This window comes from Saccostrea echinata, unplaced genomic scaffold (assembly GCF_033153115.1).
Source record: "Saccostrea echinata isolate AGI-Se365-2 ecotype Australia unplaced genomic scaffold, CSIRO_AGI_Sech_v1 ptg000045l, whole genome shotgun sequence".
NCBI classification, from domain to species: domain Eukaryota; kingdom Metazoa; phylum Mollusca; class Bivalvia; order Ostreida; family Ostreidae; genus Saccostrea; species Saccostrea echinata.
Window position 1 is genome coordinate 975,708 of NW_026889794.1, and position 17,992 is coordinate 993,699.

The window sequence follows — 17,992 nt, forward strand, 5'->3', positions numbered from 1 at the left end:
CTGTTCCTTCGCCAAGCGCTCGGCACTTTGAACTGAGAGTTCCGGGTCTTTCGGATGAGACCTCAAAAACCAAGGCTCCACGTCACGGCAAACGTTGAGACGATAAAGATCCCTCACAGCTCAATGGCCCTGAGTGCCAAGTAAAGGTCTAAATTTGAAGCCCTTCACCGGTATGTGGTGACGAATCTATATGAGTGAAAAATTCTCGAACATAGCGTAAAACAAAACACAATCAATATAGCAGAAGTCACCTTACTTTTGAATGAACCCTCGTATACATAATTTTACATCTACCATTATTTGTTTTATGGCTGTTGTTGCACTTGAAGGATATTATAAAATCAGTTGTATCTGCATAAATATAAATTTACGTACGCGCTTGCCTTAAAATATATATGGTTCACTGCTCGGTCGTGTGTGTTAGAATAAGGATGCACTTTGACGAACTTCTCGGTGCCCTGGGTGAATTTGGTCCCTACCAGAAATATGTCTATTTTTATGTGTGCCTCCCATTTATTATTGTTGCTTTTCATTTGGCCAACTCTGTTTTTCTGCTGGGAATTCCAAAACACAGGTGACACATATGTAGTGTATGTTCAAATTTCTTTCGCTTTCTCTTTAGATATATTAATGTAAATTAAGCATAATTCTACATTTACATGTAAATTACAGTTAGTTATTCAATAATACAGAGGGAAAGATTGAATTACTAGTAATTGTAAAATTTATTTATTTGAAGTTGTCTGCTCCGTAAACCTCATGCACGTTTAATTTTTTCAGAAATTAATGGAATGTAATATGCACAATATTTGCTCAACATATAGTCTTATGTTTTTCAGAAGTGCTCTTTTTGTTTCTGTTTTTTTTTAATTCATGTAAAGATATCTTCATAAACATGGATTAGTAATCGATGTGCGATCTACAATTGCAGTTCTTTCAGTATCGAGTAGTAACAATTGAACCTTAATTAAAATGAAATGTTGTTTTATGTGTAAATGACACACACAGAGGAGCCTAAAGAAACGCGATTTAAAATTTGCCTCAGGCAAGACTGAAAGAAGATTGGCAAATGTTTTGCTCTAATAATTTTCCTGGAAATAAGTATCATATTGCTGGCTGTGCAATCATTTCATTCATTATGTTATCCAATCAAGATAAACGATTTAACAGCGTTGGAATAATTTGGTATTTTTATTTATCAATATTGATGACACATTTACTAACATAAAAAAATGTACAAGTGACTAACTGACACACCTTCTGTTGAAAAAAAAAGTTTAATGCTCATTTATTCTCAGTCTCTATTTTACAGATCAAAATATATTTTTATAAATTACTTTGTTTTCATTAATCTCAAAATTTGATTAACATGGATGGTAGGTCTTTCTTAAGTTATTTATTTATGTAGGACCGAACACAGTAGCTCATTAATTCCCCCCACCCCCACCCCTACAAGTCTTAGAAACGCACTTGGACATTCCAAAATTTACATGTAAGAACGTAATTGAAGTGTTTGTATAACTATGGTGTCCGGATAGGGCCATTTGCAAAAGCACAACAGGGCGTTCAGAAAAACACGCCGTCACGCTTACACAATTATACAAAACACGTCATCGCGCTTATACACAACACGCCGTCGCGCTAACACGCTTTCAAACAACACACTGTTGCGCTAACACAACTTTACACAACGCGTTGTTGGCTGTCACACAACTCGCTAACACAATTTTGTGATAGCGCGACTGCGAGTTGTGTGTTACCGCGACGGCGTGTTATGCGAACTTGTGTTAGCGTGACGGCGTGTTGTGTGTTAGCGCGACGGCTTGTTTTTCTGAACGCACTGTTGAGCTATTCAAATGGCCTTATCCGGACGCAATATGTAATTGTTTCATTTTAATCTATTCGTTTGTTGGAAAACGCGTCAATTATTAAGATTTTTGCTTGATTAGGCAGGAAAACTTTCGAGATCCTTCCCTTGGAAGCCGGTTTAGTCTGTTAACTTTTCATATTTTCGACTTCTACCCAAGAATATATATATATATATATATATATATATATATATATATATATATATATATATATATATATATATATATATATATATATATATATATTTACTTATGTACTAAAGTAATGGGACGAAAGCATTAGGAGAAGTAGCAGTTCGAAGGAAATCCACACATTATTACAACTTCATAACCATGCATTTTCACATGGCTCGTCGAAATCAAAAACCGATAAAAAGAATGTGTACTGACTTGCATTTCCTTTAAATTAACTGTAAGAGGAGTGCATTTTGTTAGGACTTCATAGAAAAAAGGTTTGTATGCATGCACGGCAACCCTCTTCTTCAAAGTCATAAATATTTATATATGTTTCATACTGAAGTCTACATGTGAATCACGTTTTATTGAATCATAGATAGGAATAGTAGCTGCATACTGACAAAAGGATGGCTGACAAAAACTTTGGCATAAGCTCCATGGTCTCTAAACAGTAGAGTTAATGAAAATGTTGACTACCGTATTTCTTACCATTATATATATTTGGTTTCACAGGAACATGGCGAATGTATATACACCTCCTTTTGAATTTCGTAAAAAGTAAATTAAAAACGGAGGAAGATAATCATGAATAATTTCTTTCCATCTCTTTCCTCAGCATACAAAGTTTGTGGTTAGTTTTCGTTTTATTCATCGATTGAATACTTGAATTGACCTCAGTGACATTTTTATAAACATAAATTGTACAATGGATGTATACTACCTGCGAGGTCAGGCTTTCATGAATGAAGACTCGAAAACATACTTTTATCAGGTAATATAAACAAGAATTTAGCATGTAATACCTCTGATATCAACCTTTCAATCTGGAAATAAAATGAAAATTATTCTTAAAACTTTAAATATATTGAGGAAACAGACGAAGAAACGTATTTATAAATCAAAAATTCCCACAGTATTTTTTTAAATTATTTTACATCAATATCAAAAATTCCCACAGAATTTTTTTAAATTATTTTACATCAATATCAAGTTTAATTAAACAACCAAAACCAAACTATTCTGACTAGGATATTGGTATCCAATACATGTAAGTATATCTAGGGCTATTCAATGGACAAAAATGCCATTTTCCACGAACTTTGTTGACAACCCTCGTATGTATTACTAAATCATGTTCTCACCTGTCAGTATTTTTTAAAAATTATTTTACATCAAAAATTTACAAAAGGGTATCCAGTTGTCAGGTATAGACTATAAAATTGATCTAACTGTAATAAACGCCATTACGTCTATTAAAGTCATGATGCACCAGAAATTTGAAGAAAAAAAAAAGAAATTCAAACTCAAACATATTTTTGGTAAAATTCCACATATGTATATACATGGTTTATAACATTTTTATATATGAGGTGCGCTATAATTCACTTAAGAAGCCTATGAATAATTAATGAACGCGCTGTACATGAGCTTCGTAATTCTGGTGATCTGTTAATTCGTAAATTAGTTATGTCCAGTCAGGAAAATCATACCTCATTTTATCTAAGATATTGACCTTAACACGTACCCCTCATCAATTTGTTTTAATCTACTGTACTAATTCCCCAGTACCATAAGAACAATATTGCTTTTTAAATGTTCGCGAAATTTTGGGATAATAAACTTTTATTCTCTGCGCAATTTAAATTGACCGGGTATTGAAAAGTAAACATTTGGTTGATAATATACTTAAGATAGCAGTAGTTTAATTTCCTTTTTGTGTACGAACCTTGAAATTTCTTTGTAATTCTTACAAAAGAGGTTCACATGGTCACCTATCAATTATGTCTGTAATCTTTCATAACCGAAAAGTGAGGAAAAATGTCCAAAATGGCAAAGGGTTTCTCAGCCCGGTTATTTTTTTTTTCATGCATGAGCAATAATGAATGTACATTTTTTGTAACGGTATCAGATTTAATTTTCGATTTCAATATGTCCCAGTGTACAACTCATAAAAACAAAGAAAGGTGTGCAAAGAAACAAGCTTGAATGCTTGTACTGATGTATGCTGATTTTTTTACCCCTAAAATCAAAGAATTTGGGAAAATGTAATATTTTACATCAAAATTAAAATTTGTTTCACGTGTCTTTTTGGATTTTAGGTTATGATAGAAGTTTATTGAATATGCATTCATTCATTATCGTGGTTAAAAAACAAATCAATTTATAACCATGCTATAATCTTTAGATAAATGTTTTTAAATTTTTAGAAAAAAAAGTTTTCCTATACTTTTCTACTACTGTTAAAGTTAGCTTTTTACTCTGGAAAAAAAAAATGTTCTGAAAGCTTTTCTTCTATATAGTCTTTTGTTCGCATCCCCCCTCCCTCCCAGAATTAAGGATCTAAAATTCATTGATGTTAAAATTAGATTAGATTACGTCATTTAAAAGATCTTAACTAATGCGAGCACAGTTTATTTTAATTTAAAACTACCTAAAAAATTAACATACTTAAGACAAACTACAGTATCTTAATTTTTTTTCTTCAAATCAACTAAAATTTCTCTGTAAAATATAATGTTTAGTCACACATGTTACATGTACATTTCTATGCTGTCAACAATTGAGCCCCTGTCTCGTTCGAACTGACATACAAATTTAAATGTACCTACGCTCTTGGCTCAATGTTGATCATTGCACGGTCGCGTGTGTAAAAGTAAAGATGCACTTTGACGAACTTCTCGGTGTCCTCGGGGAATTTGGTCCCTACCAGAAATATGTGTATTTCCTTGTGTGCCTCCCATCCATTATTGCCGCTTTTCATATGGTCAATTCTGTGTTTCTTCTGGGAATTCCAAAACACAGGTGAAACATTTCTGGTGTTTGTTTACATTTTACGCTTTCTCTTAAGGAATTAATTAGTGTTGATTTGACGTTGTTAATTTAATCAATATTAGATGAAGAGAATTACTGATTAAATGTAGAGTATTTTTACTATTTTCCTATTTTTTGAAGTTTTCCTCCCCGTATATCTCGGAGAAATAGATACAATATAAAATTCTTGATATAAAATGATTCATTTGAAACACGGTATTTGCTCTTCAACCACAATCACTTTTTTCATCAAACGTCTCTCTAAGATGTATGGTTTAGAAAATTCGCATTGAAATAATGGTTGATGATTTTATTTTAATTGAAAACTTTTCAAAAGAGAAAATCATCTGCTTAACTTGTGAACAAGGGGCTATTCACTTTAAATATTAATCATGCCACACTGGAGCAAAAATTCAACCTGTGTTTATTGTACGTAACGTTTTAGTCGGTAAATCTTTCAAGAGAGACACCGGTAGCCACTTTGTGATGATATATATCTGAATTTGTAATCGGTGGGCATCATATTAGACTTCAGTTTTTTTTTATATATGCAGTTCTAATCCCTTTTAGAATTGGATATAGATCTAAATGTTGCAACGATTAAATGTCTTTAATGTAAATGCCTCATGCATGTACGGAAGAAGGAAAACAAACATGTCTTGCTCCAGGCAAGACTGTGAGATGAATGTTCATTGTTTTGCTCTAATAAATTCTAAGTTCAATGCATATTCTGTTGCTAATTGCAAATTTTATCCATTGCACTACTTGCTGATGGTGTATTATTCTACAGAAGAAATGATGCGTGTTTTATTTACCAAAAACTGATAAATGGAAATAGAATAAAATTTAAAAAAATAATGCTGACTATGTTAAGAAAAATTATCAGAACGCACTGATATCCATAAAATGTAGAGTTCTAATATCTGAATCTTAACCTATTGCAAATCTTTCATTACCGATTGGATAACATTGGAATTTGTAAAAATAATAATTTTGACATGTACATTTGGCAAATACAGTTTCGATAAATTAAATTAAAATAACTTTATTTTGAAAAGAAAATAGCTTTAACTTATCATAATTCTATATCAAATGATTTAGTGATGGCAAACACGGACATTTTGAAACAGGAGAAGGCATAAACTGTTAGACTTGACTGCACACCGGCTTTTCATTTAGGATATTTTCTTTGCAAAAGCTAAAATCGTCAGTTTCAGTATAAAATGAGGAAAATGGGTCAAATCTGGCCAATAATTCATTCTTGACAGTGGTAAACTGTCCTCTAGCTAAATACATATTTAATATATATTTATAAATCTACATGTATGTTCGTAAATATGACAAAAGTGAACCAGTAAAAGTATATGGGATAGAATGTTCTAAAAGTAATAATTCATAAGGCTCATAGTTTGAAGATACAAAATACTGGGAGATGGAGCATTATGGTTTTGAAATTAAATTTCCAAGAGCAGAAGATTGTGGCGTAAATCAAGATGACATTGAACCCTTCAGACAAATATTTACTTAAGTTTACGTTTAGCTATACAGCACTTTACCTTTTAAAACTTGGAGATACTTAATTAGGAATGGGATAAAGTTACAAGATGAAATCTCGTAAGTATTCGAAAGAAAATACAATATTTGTTTGGCCCTTTAAATCGTGCATATTTTTCTTTTAAAGGAAGCGAGCAGAAAATTTTAAATTATGTAAATATATGTATGTGTAGTCCACATTCAATACATCATTATTATCAAAACATGCATTCAGAATGAATCTTGAAAAAAAAAATACAGATCACAAAAGAATGAAAAATAGTCGTTTTACATACAAATATTTACAACCAAGGTGAAATCTGACTGAAATTATGTTTTTTTTTTTTTTTTTTTTTTTTTTTTTTTTTTGCACAAATGTGATATAGAATGAGAATAGAATTATATTCTTATTTATTGATCTTCGATCAAATCTTAGGCATCTGTTTTCAAATTAAAGTAGATGTATCGACAATTATTTATCAAGCAAAGCATTTAAAAGTGCACAGAAAGGTGGTAAAATTAAAAACTAAAATTTCACCTTTTTATTCTAGGTACATGATGTTGATGATGATGTGTAAATTAACACTACATTAATTAAGCCCTTCTTACACTCTCACAGATGCAAGTTACCAAATTATCCGAACGATACTTACCTCAGCCAAGGCCCAGCACATGACGATTTGATAAAGGCCTATATACCTACAGAGCTCAATGCAGACAATGAAGTGGTGAACAAAAAATGCAAGATTTTCTCCATCCCTGTTTTAGACAATGTGACTACAGGCATCGAACAAAGTTGCAGTTCGTGGGTTTACGACAAAACAGTTTATGGTTGCACGTTTGCGTCTGAGGTACAATCAATGTACATACAAGTAGTACACAAAACGCTATTTAATACAAGAGGCCCATGGGCCACATCGCTCACCTGAGCACATTGGCTAGGCAAGAGCACAAATCAGTTCAGTATTGAAAAGATTACGGGGGGGGGGGGGAGGGGGGCTTGAATTTTAAACTACCTGATGATGCTTCCAAGATATAAAAAATGGCTTTGTTGTACTTGAGAAGATTTTTAAAAAAATTTTCCCATATATTCCTTAAAAATCATGACACAAACTGGTATTGCTGTGTATTCCTTTGAAAAACTTTGATCCCTCATTATGGCACCATCCTACCCTAGGGGTCATCATTTGAACAAAATTGAATTAACATTACCTGAGGATGCTTCCATATCAAAATGACTAAACATGATTTTCAGTTCTTGAGAAGATATTTTCCTATATATTCCTATTATGTAAAATTTTCGATCCCCCATTGTGGCCCAACCCTATCCCCGGGGGTCATCATTTTAACAAACTTGAATCTACACTACCTGAGCATGTTTCCATATCAAAATGACTAATCATGGCTTTGCAGTTCTTCAGAAGAAGATATTTCCTATATATTTCTATGTAAAACTTTGATCCTCCATTGTGGCCCCAACCTTCCAACGGGGGTCATGATTTGAACAAAATAGAATCTACACTACCTGAGGATGCTTCCACATAAATATGATCAATCAGGGCTTTGCTGTTCCTGAGAAGAAAATTTTTAATTTTTTTCTATATGTTTCTATGTAAAACTTTGATCCTCCATTGTGGCCCCGCCCTACCCCCGAGGGTCATGAGTTGAACAAACTTGAATCTACACTACCTGAGGATGCTTCCATATAAATATGACTCATCATGGCTTTGCTGTTCTTGAGAAGAAGATTTTTAAAGGTTTTTTCCTATATATTTCTATGTAAAACTTTGAACCCCCATTGTGGCCCCGCCCTTCCCCCGGGGGTCATGATTTGAACAAACTTGAATCTACACTACCTGAGGATGCTTCCACATGAGTTTCATCTTTCCTGGCCCTGTGGTTCTTGAAAAGAAGATTTTTAAAAGATACTATTAATATTTCACTAATTCTTCTTATCACCCCTTGAAAGAGGGCGTGGCCCTTCATTTGAATAAACTTGAATCCCCTTCACCCAAGGATACTTTATGGCAAGTTTGGTTGAAATTGGCCCAGTGGTTCTTGAGAAGAAGTCGAAAATGTTAAAAGTTTACAGACAGACAGCTAGACAGACGGACAGACAGACAGATGGACGCCGGACAAAAAGTGATCAGAAAAGCTCACTTGAGCCTTCGGCTCAGGTGAGCTAATAACTGGCTCACTAAAAGATGCCTATAGAGATTGAATAGTGACTTACTATATGTAAAACACACTTATGTTGGTTATTTACCATAAAAAATTTACTTTTAACAGAGGTTTAGTTTTATTTTAAGGTCAGTAAGTTTTTACAAGTAAAATTACTTATAATGTTGTTCTTATAGTAAGATTTCATTTTTTACGCTAGATTTACTATACAATAGCTTAACTTTAAAATAGATTTATTTTACAATTGCTTTACTTACAGTAGCTTTGCTTTACAGTTGTTTTACTTCACAGTAGCTTAGAGTAGATGCATTGTATTTCCAGGGCATGTCGTACAGAAGAATTAATTTCCAGAGACTCACTTTCATATATATTCTATTTTTTTTTTACTACGTTTATACGAGTATAATGATATGAAAAGAAAGATGTACTTTTCATCATTACTTTCTTTAAAGTAGTATACTTTAAAAAACGTCCTTTGTATAGATCTTATATGGGGTTACATGCATGTATATCTACTCCCAGTTCTGCATGTTTTATACAGTAGATCTATCAATTACAGTTGTCTACTAATAGAATAGGTGCGTTTTAACAATATTGCTTAAATTTGTGGTGGCTTAATAAAGTTCTGTTTGCTTTACTCAAATACCGGGTATTACCTACTTGGGGTAATTGCTAAATTATCGCAACTTACTACACAAAGGATACATGTATTTCTAATTCTCTTAAAGTAATACGGGCATATGATTACTTCATTAGAAACGCTAAAATGAATTAATTTACATGTATTGAATATACAGTTTATTTGTATAGTACATGTACAATTTTTATTTAATAATTTATCTATGAAATAAGTTAATGAATCGTTTTTATATTCGCTTTCTTGAAGTGAATAATGTGTAGTAGCATAAAACTATACTGGTACAAAACTTCTTGTATAAACTTGCTTCTTTTACAGAATTTATCGAATGAAAAACGTGTGGATAAAATATGGAGATAACGAACAGTATTCAAGCTCAAAGTCCATTGAAACAATAAAAATCGGGAGTAGAGCAAACACGGACCTCCAAAAACAGAGGTGTGATCAGGTGCCATGGAGGAGTGAGGATCCCCTGCCGACCGGTCACACCTGTCGTGTGCTCCTTGTCATGATCGGTCAATACCGGATAAAATCCGTCGACAATTCAGTGGCCTAACAATTAGTATGAAAAACGTCAGTCAGCATATGACTTAATGAGAGATTGTATTTGCTGACAAGGTCATTGTATAGACCATAGAACTTAAGAAATGATGACTTCAAACGAAAATGTTGATATTCTTGTTTCATCAACTTGTTTCTCAATAACTTGCCTCGTTTTAAAAATTGTTCATACGTAGAGCATGCTCTTGCGTATCGAATTAACTGAGAGATATACACCCGATATGCAGGTATTTTGCTGCATAAGTAAGGGAAGTTGATGATTGAAAAGTTTAAGTCATCACGTTTATCATAAAGCTTGGTTGTTAGATTACCATTAACGTCTTTTCAAGTAAAATATCCAAATGTGAAACAAATGTGTCAGACTTTGTGATATCTTTTATTTCAAGCTCTAGTGTGATATATCGTGTCGACATAGGAATGAAAAAAAACTATTCTTAATTGATGATAAGTCGAACTTTTAGATATGTGTCTAAATGTCGAGTTGAAGGCCACAGCAAGAGATTTCTTTTTCTCATGTTTTAGATTTTAAATAAATTCTGCTTCATATGCATACAAAAAGAGGTCTGCTCACAACTGGGCGCAATTGGTACCCATGGGAATTCCAACAGACTGTTGGAAGACCTGGTCTCCAAAAACTACAGACTTAGCTATTGTCAATCAGAAACCTATTAATTATAACTTGTAATTAATATAACTTATAATTATTACTTGTATATCCTTATCTTTGGTTAATTTTACTGGCCTTTTTTCTAAATATATTACTAATATTTTTAGTTTAAAGATTACATTTTCTATTCTGACGTACACTAATGATTTTCTTCTCAGTTTATCATTGTAATTAAATGATACTTTTTTTACAGCAAGATTTGATTTGTGACAAGCAACTATGGGCATCCAACGCCAAAATGGTTTTCTTTGCTGGTGTGTTTTTTGGTGCGCTGGGTCTAGGGGCACTTGCAGACAAGTACGCTATATGCTCACTTCTGTTTTTTATGTAAAAATAAATGAGCTCACCACATAACATAAAAACCTACTTAGTATGCTCTTATAAACGTTATACGTGTTTAGCTTTTTTTAAATAAAATGATCCCACAAGAGTGATTTTTTTTAAAAATTGTATTCACTTTCCTTATATTTACTAGGATTGGAAGAAAGAAGACACTGATTTTATCCATACTAGTACTGCTGGCGTCCAGTCTAGCCGTGTCGTGGGCAGCTAACTTCTATCTATTCTGTGTTTTACGATTCATCGTTGGATTTTCCTGTGCAGGGACGTTCATGTCAGCCTATGTTTTAGGTGAGTTGCTTTTTTAAAAAAAAATATTTATTAGAATATGATTTCAAAAGTGCTTTTATTCAATATACCAAGACAAAGGTATGTTTTGCTACTAAGAAAAGATAATTTGGTAGCAATTTCAGTCGTAGTGGTTGACAATACCGGTAACTCACCATTATCAATTTGTCTTTCTGCAATACAGGCGTTGAGATCGTTGGTCCCTCAAAGCGGCTGTGGGCTGGGGTTGTCATCGAATACTTCTTTGCCATAGGACTGGTTGTTCTGTGTCTTATTGGTTACCTCATTAGGGACTGGAATTACAATGAGATAGCAGTTTCAGCTCCCTCCGCACTTCTGTTGAGTTATTGGTGGTGAGTGGGTGTGAGTTCTGTTGAAATAAGTCATATACTACATATTTAATTTTCGAAGTGGTATTGTAACTGTATCTTACATGTAAACTAGTACATAGCCTGACTAGGTGCATGTCTTAAATGTATCATCTGAAATCGTTGCATACATGCTACCAGTTAATTTCAGACTCCACAATTAATTCCTTGTAAAATACATGATTTGAAATATAAGTAAAGTGTCGTTGCCATATAATAACCTTCTCCCATACTAGATCATTCCCTGGGAGAATTACTAAATATATATTTAACTTTCCCCCATTGGGGAATGTTACTTTATAGTATTTATTACACATAGTAAACCTTCCTTTTGGATTAGAACAATGATCGGTTTCAATTTTACTGGGAGGGCTATATAGCATTTAATATACCTCGTAACAGATTCTTTTATATTTTTGATAACGATACCAATTATTACATTTTGATGAACCGCTAGTTATCATGTAAAATTCCGGGAAGAGGTGACACTGCATATGGGATTATTTTCGTCCCTTGTTATTTTTTCCCTTTCACACTTGGAAACAATTTTGCTCCGTTTTAAATTCGCCCAGACACAGTTGTGTTTATAAGATATTTCTGTTTACTTTGAATTCGTGACGGTGACCGAGGGCTGTGTATTGAGCAAAAAATATCGATACGATCTGATGCGATATTTTATAAAGCGATATGCGATATATTGCATTTTTTTAACAAGTCTATCATAAAAGTCTTATAAATCATTTAATGCATAAATTTTATATAAAAAAAACCCTTAATATTCTCTGACCCATTTCGAAGTTCTTGTCTCACTGTCATTACAAAATACACTTGAAATTCAAATTTTAAACGACTGTAAAACCAACATGTTAAAATAAAGTTGTCTGTATATTTTGTAATGATTATTTAATATGTGCATTCGACTTACTGTTTTTATCAATATTGTACAATTTTAATTCAAAACAGTTAGATATTATTTTTGGTGATTGAAATTTGCAACCTTTTCACAGAATTATAAGAAAAACTGCCTGCCCGATACGTATTGGAAGTTATTTTTTTGGATACAGTACATTCTTGAATATCGGTACGCATCGATATATCGATATATTGGCACAGCCCTTAATTCGTCCCGTTTTAAATTCACCAATTTGCAACGAGGGCGAAAGGGGCAAAAATAAAGGGGGTTTTCCCTGTATACAGTATTCCATCCATGGTCAAATTTAAGGTATTTAATGTATAACGACCATATTTTGTATCTAATAAATGAACGGTCCTATAATTGTAATTATGGTATCATTTTCAAGGTGTTATAAAATAAAAATACTCCACCAAAGAAAATTACAAAAATTTGATTATTGTCAAATTAATTGCACCTTGAATTTTACATTGAAGTCTATGGACGATGCATGTGTTATTAAAATATTGTAAAAAGTAATATGCATACACTCTCTCTTTATTAAAATATGAAATAAAATTAATCAATTACCGCAGATATTTTGCCGACTTTAAAATTTTCTTCTCTGCATCAAGGGCAGATAACTCTTCAAAAACTTTTAAAGTGCAAAATGACTAGTTTTTTTATGTTATCAGTCATGTGAATTTGGTTCATTTCACTTTCATCGTTATCTAGCAATGCATTTTTAACTAGTTCAAAATGATTCAAAATTGTTCAAAATCCCTTCATTATACATTGAATACCTTAAACTATAATAGAAAGTCATCCCCCGTATACCTGCACATGTATAATTTTTTTTTAATTTTTAATTTTTAATTTTTTGACATTCCATCCAAGGTTATTGCCAGAATCTCCTCGATGGTTGATTAACCGTGGAAAATACGAGGAGGCCAAAGTCATTATTCGCAAAATAGCCAAACGAAATAAGGTGCAAGTTACAGATAAGCAGCTGGATTCGCTAGAATGCGATGAAACAGCGACGGGCCAGCTATGGCACTTGTTTACATCGAGGGTGTTGTTTGTCCGAACTATAATAATTTTCTTGAATTGGTAATTATCTAACAATTTGAAAAATTTCATTGTCAATTCCTATCAACTTTCAGTAAGAGAAATCAAATTTAAAATATTTCTTTTAAGTATGACTGATAAGTACGCGAATTGAAATTGGAATACACATTGTATCTCCCATAGCAATGACTCTTAACTGTTTTCCTCAGGTGTGTTGTAAGTATGGTATACTATGGACTGTCCCTAAATTCCGGGAACCTGGCAGGCGACTTTTATTTGAACTTTTTCCTGACAGGTCTAGTAGAATTTCCAGCCTACACTCTTTGTTTAATGTTATTGGATCGTATTGGGAGAAAGAAACTACATTGCGCGTGTATGGTGCTTGGAGGACTTGCGTGTATTTTAACCATTTTTACAGTTTTATACATTGGGAAAAGTAAGTTTACCCTCTTAGTCTTTCGAAGTTACTGACATATTACAGTTTTATTGCAAACTGATAACTTTCACATATCAGTGCTAGTGTTTTGTTGAGTATACTTAAAAATTCTCATAAATTTGTTCAAATTTAAATGAATAAATTTGAAGATGGGATGGTAATGTTATAAATGGGTACAATTAAGTCCGCACGAGTACTTGCTATATTGCACTATTTACAAATTACTTCATATTAAATGTAAAGTTTAACGAAGTAATGATGCTCAAAAGTCCTATAAGCAATACAAATTGTGAGCAGAGCAAACACGGACCTCTGTTTGTTTTGTTTGTTTATTGTTTAATGTCCCTCTCGAGAATTTTTCACTCATATGGAGACCCCACCACTTGCCGGTGGAGAGCTGCAAATTTTTGACCTACACTCGGCACTCAGGGTGATTGAGCAGTGAGGGGTCTTTTTCGTGCAAACACCTACTGCGACACGGGACCTCGGTTTATACGGTCTCATCCAAAGGACCGGACACGGACCTTTGAAAACAGATCGGATAAGCACCATGGAGGAGTGAGCATCCTCTGTGAACTGGTCATCATAAGGTAAACGGGAAAAAACGCACATAATTTATTGTAAAGATAATGGCCTAATGATTTGTATAAAAGACGTCAGTCAACTTTCGACCTAACGATATTGCATTTGCTAACATGCAATGTCACTGTATCGACCATAGAACTTATTAAATGTTGGCTTTAAAGAAGATTGTTGATGTCCTTATATGATCAATTTATCTCTTAGTAGCCAAACTCGTTTTAGAAATTTCTTAGACACATTAACCCCATATGCAGGTGATACTGGAATACTGCTACATAAATAAGGGAAGTTGATGTTATAGAAAAGCTGGAGTTATCATTTTTCATAATATTTTGTTGTTAAAGTTTACCAACAAAATTCTTCCTTAATAAAACATCCAAATATAAAACAAGATGTGTCAGCCCCCGTTGTGTCTTTTATTTCGAGTTTATTGGCCAGTATAATACGTAAGAATGAAAATGAATATTCTTAGTTGATAAAACACAATTAGTACCCAAGGGAGTTTTGAGCTTGTTTACTGTTCGTTGTTTCTATATTTCATTCTAATACGTCCTTATGCCCTATTTACATCTGAGATTGCTTGATATTTATCCAATTTCAGGTCATCAGATGTATACGACAGTGATTCTGGCGATGATCGGTAAGATCGGGGCTGCTGCAGCCTTTGCCGTCATTTATGTCTGGTCAGCGGAACTCTATCCCACCGTAGTCCGTAACGTCGCCATGGGCGCCAGCTCGTCCTGTGCACGTATTGGAGGGATGGCTTCCCCCTATATAGCAGATCTCGTAAGTCTTATTATCGATTACAGATGAGACATAAATGAAAGTGAAGACTATAACTTTCGCTATTTAAAAATTCAATTTTCTGGTCAAGATTCATATAGATAGATGATGCACAAACCGCGGTTCTTGGACAATGAAATATTATTTCCTCTTATTATATGAGGGTTATCTGTATTTAGAGTTTGATAGTTGATGGCCATTTCGGACAAGCTCTTCCGCTAGTTGTGTTTGGAGGAGCTTCCATACTAGCTGGGCTGCTCTCTCTTATTTTACCGGAAACACTAGGCGCCAATCTACCAGAAACCATCCAAGATGGCAAAGATTTTCCTCCACCAAAGTATATATTCAATCATCCATATTACAGAAATCAAATAATGTGAAATCACTTATTTCTAGGGGAGGGGAGGATGATATGAAGAGACCTACGAATTCCTGTCCTCCAATGAAATGTAAACTTTAAAACATTTTTAAAAAATCAACACTTCTTCATAAACGAAATTAAATCCTTATCAACCAATATTTTTTTCTCAAACCAAGAAAATTGACTCCATGAAATAAGTGATTTTACAATATTTAAAAAAAAACGACGTTACTTCCGCATATTGCCTAGTCAATTTTGTTTACATTGCCTTTCTTTTTTTTCCAGGCAGGCCAAAAAATACGAGGAAAACGGATCTTCATATACCTACAGGAACGGGTCTTTTATAGTGGATACGACGAAATTTTAAAATTTTCCTCGGAAATTGATCTTTCTCACTTTAGACTTTAAAATATAAATATACTTTTTCATAATGATATATTTTCACCCTAGACTGCGGTTCATCTCTCTTTATTCAATAAATAAAACAATCTCAGGGTAAATTCTTTCAATTTTAAATGTCAAGTTCAACTTACAAATTCTTATATTTGTATGAACATATACTGTAATCGTCAAATATTTATGTTAATTTTGTTGTAAATATTAGGACATAAGTAAAAGTTATATTTTGTCACTATAAGTTAAAATGAATTCCAGCATACGTGTATTTTTTTCTCATCGCTTTATGTAACCTTTATTCAAAATAATCAAATTATCTATTGTATTTCTTGTAACTGATATATATATGTTATGTATATCATTGTTTGTTTGTAATTAATAAAAGAAAAAAGAAGTGTTTTTAAGAATGAGAATGGATTAATGCATATCAGCTATCACATATTTCTAGATTAGAAAACAATGCAAGAAATGGAACATTTATCAATGATGGTAATTTAAATATTTCTTTGGAATGTTTTAAGACTAAACTGAAATCGAATGTTTCACACATGAAGTTTTGTTTCAATCATATAATAAGAACATACATGAAGGACATATGCAGCACAGTTAAGGCTGCAATGAGGAGGCGGGGCCTAATTTTTACGGGAAATGCTTACTTTGACATCACACAAAAACACATGTTCTTCAAATTACCACAGAATGAAATGATACGCTATTTTAAACTGTCGGATAGCTCTAAACTACATCAATACTTACTACTGCATGTATTTTTGTTGTTGGTTAAATCCCACACAGCAATATATAAATAATTCACTGATCGCAATGCACTTGTCAATGTGACGTCATATCGTAAAATTTGACGCAGTTTGTAGGTAGTGAGAGGCGGATCAAGTTATATTTTATACAATGAAAAATTATTTTGTAATTAAATAAAATATTATCTGCAGATATATAAGAGGTCATTAACTTGGATGCGATGTCTATTTTATGATTTTATTCGTATACTTCTCGTACATTTCCTAGACAAGTAAAACTGCCGTACATTTGTATGCAGATTCATTGAAGGGTAATAGAAGTGTCGTAATAAATCGGTATATTGCAAGGGCATACCCTCAATGAATTACGACAATCTTTTACACATAAACTCAAGAGGTATGAAGATATTTGAAAAGTGCTGCGAACCTGATGAAATCTTGCAAATGAATTAATTATATCTACATTTAATGTACTTGACCAGCAAAATATTCAACATAGGGTCTAACAAATGTAATTTTAGCAAATATATAGTAGAATCTATATAGGTTCGCAGCACTTTTCACAAACTAGAAAGAGTGTTAAAAATAATTATAAATTAAACTTAGATTTTTAACTTGGTTATGCCCTTGCAATATTGGAATTGGCAGTATCTGTAATGGCTTTATTCTTGTTTAATATTATAAGGTAATTACATAATGAAACAATGCTACCAAAACAATGGACAATAATCAAGTATTATAGCAAGTGTCAATGAGTAACAGTCGATCATCAACCTGGCATTTGGCGTATACAGTTTGCAGAAACGAGGAGCAATATGGTGCTGACAACCCTGGAGGGCAAACAGAAGTTGCCAGCAATGGCTTGTCGCAAAATTCTGCCAAGTGGATTGCTGTACGCGAATTTCGATACAGCAATCCATCCGCCAACAAGTGGCGGACAATTTGGCAAACAAGACATCATGTCTAATGCAACACAATGATTAGCAAAACAATTCAACGCAATATAAAGGGTAACAACAATGTATAATTTGGCAAAACAATCCAATACAACAAACCAGTAAATCATCAAGCATAAACCGAGGTGGAAAATGGGGGGTCGTTGTTAGAAAAAATGAGAAATACAATGCACATGTGTCTACTATCAACAAGCTAATTCAGAGAATTTGTGTCCCCCGCTTAGGGGGAAAAAAGAAGAGCATGTGCAGTTCGGGGGGGGGGGGGGGTTCACACTGCCCCTCTGGATTTGTAGAATTATTAAATGTATACAAGTATATTGATGCAAATTAAAA

At 33.2% G+C, this 17,992-nt stretch overlaps 1 protein-coding gene across 2 annotated transcripts; it reads left to right on the top strand.

Annotated features, from left to right (window-relative positions):
- Positions 1 to 4,701: 4,701 nt before the first annotated feature.
- Positions 4,702 to 16,090, top strand: LOC133201722 (organic cation transporter protein-like). 2 transcript variants are annotated; one of them, XM_061337513.1, is made up of 10 exons: positions 4,702 to 4,847; positions 7,009 to 7,240; positions 10,629 to 10,732; positions 10,911 to 11,065; positions 11,247 to 11,415; positions 13,220 to 13,432; positions 13,600 to 13,826; positions 15,010 to 15,194; positions 15,371 to 15,528; positions 15,838 to 16,090. In XM_061337513.1, the coding sequence occupies exons 1-10, from the start codon at positions 4,705 to 4,707 to the stop codon at positions 15,917 to 15,919; spliced, it is 1,668 nt and encodes a 555-aa protein (XP_061193497.1). In that variant the 5' UTR covers positions 4,702 to 4,704; the 3' UTR covers positions 15,920 to 16,090. The 2 variants fall into 2 exon arrangements, with proteins under 2 accessions (XP_061193497.1, XP_061193498.1); XM_061337514.1 differs by having other exon boundaries at positions 13,600 to 13,685.
- Positions 16,091 to 17,992: the final 1,902 nt, after the last annotated feature.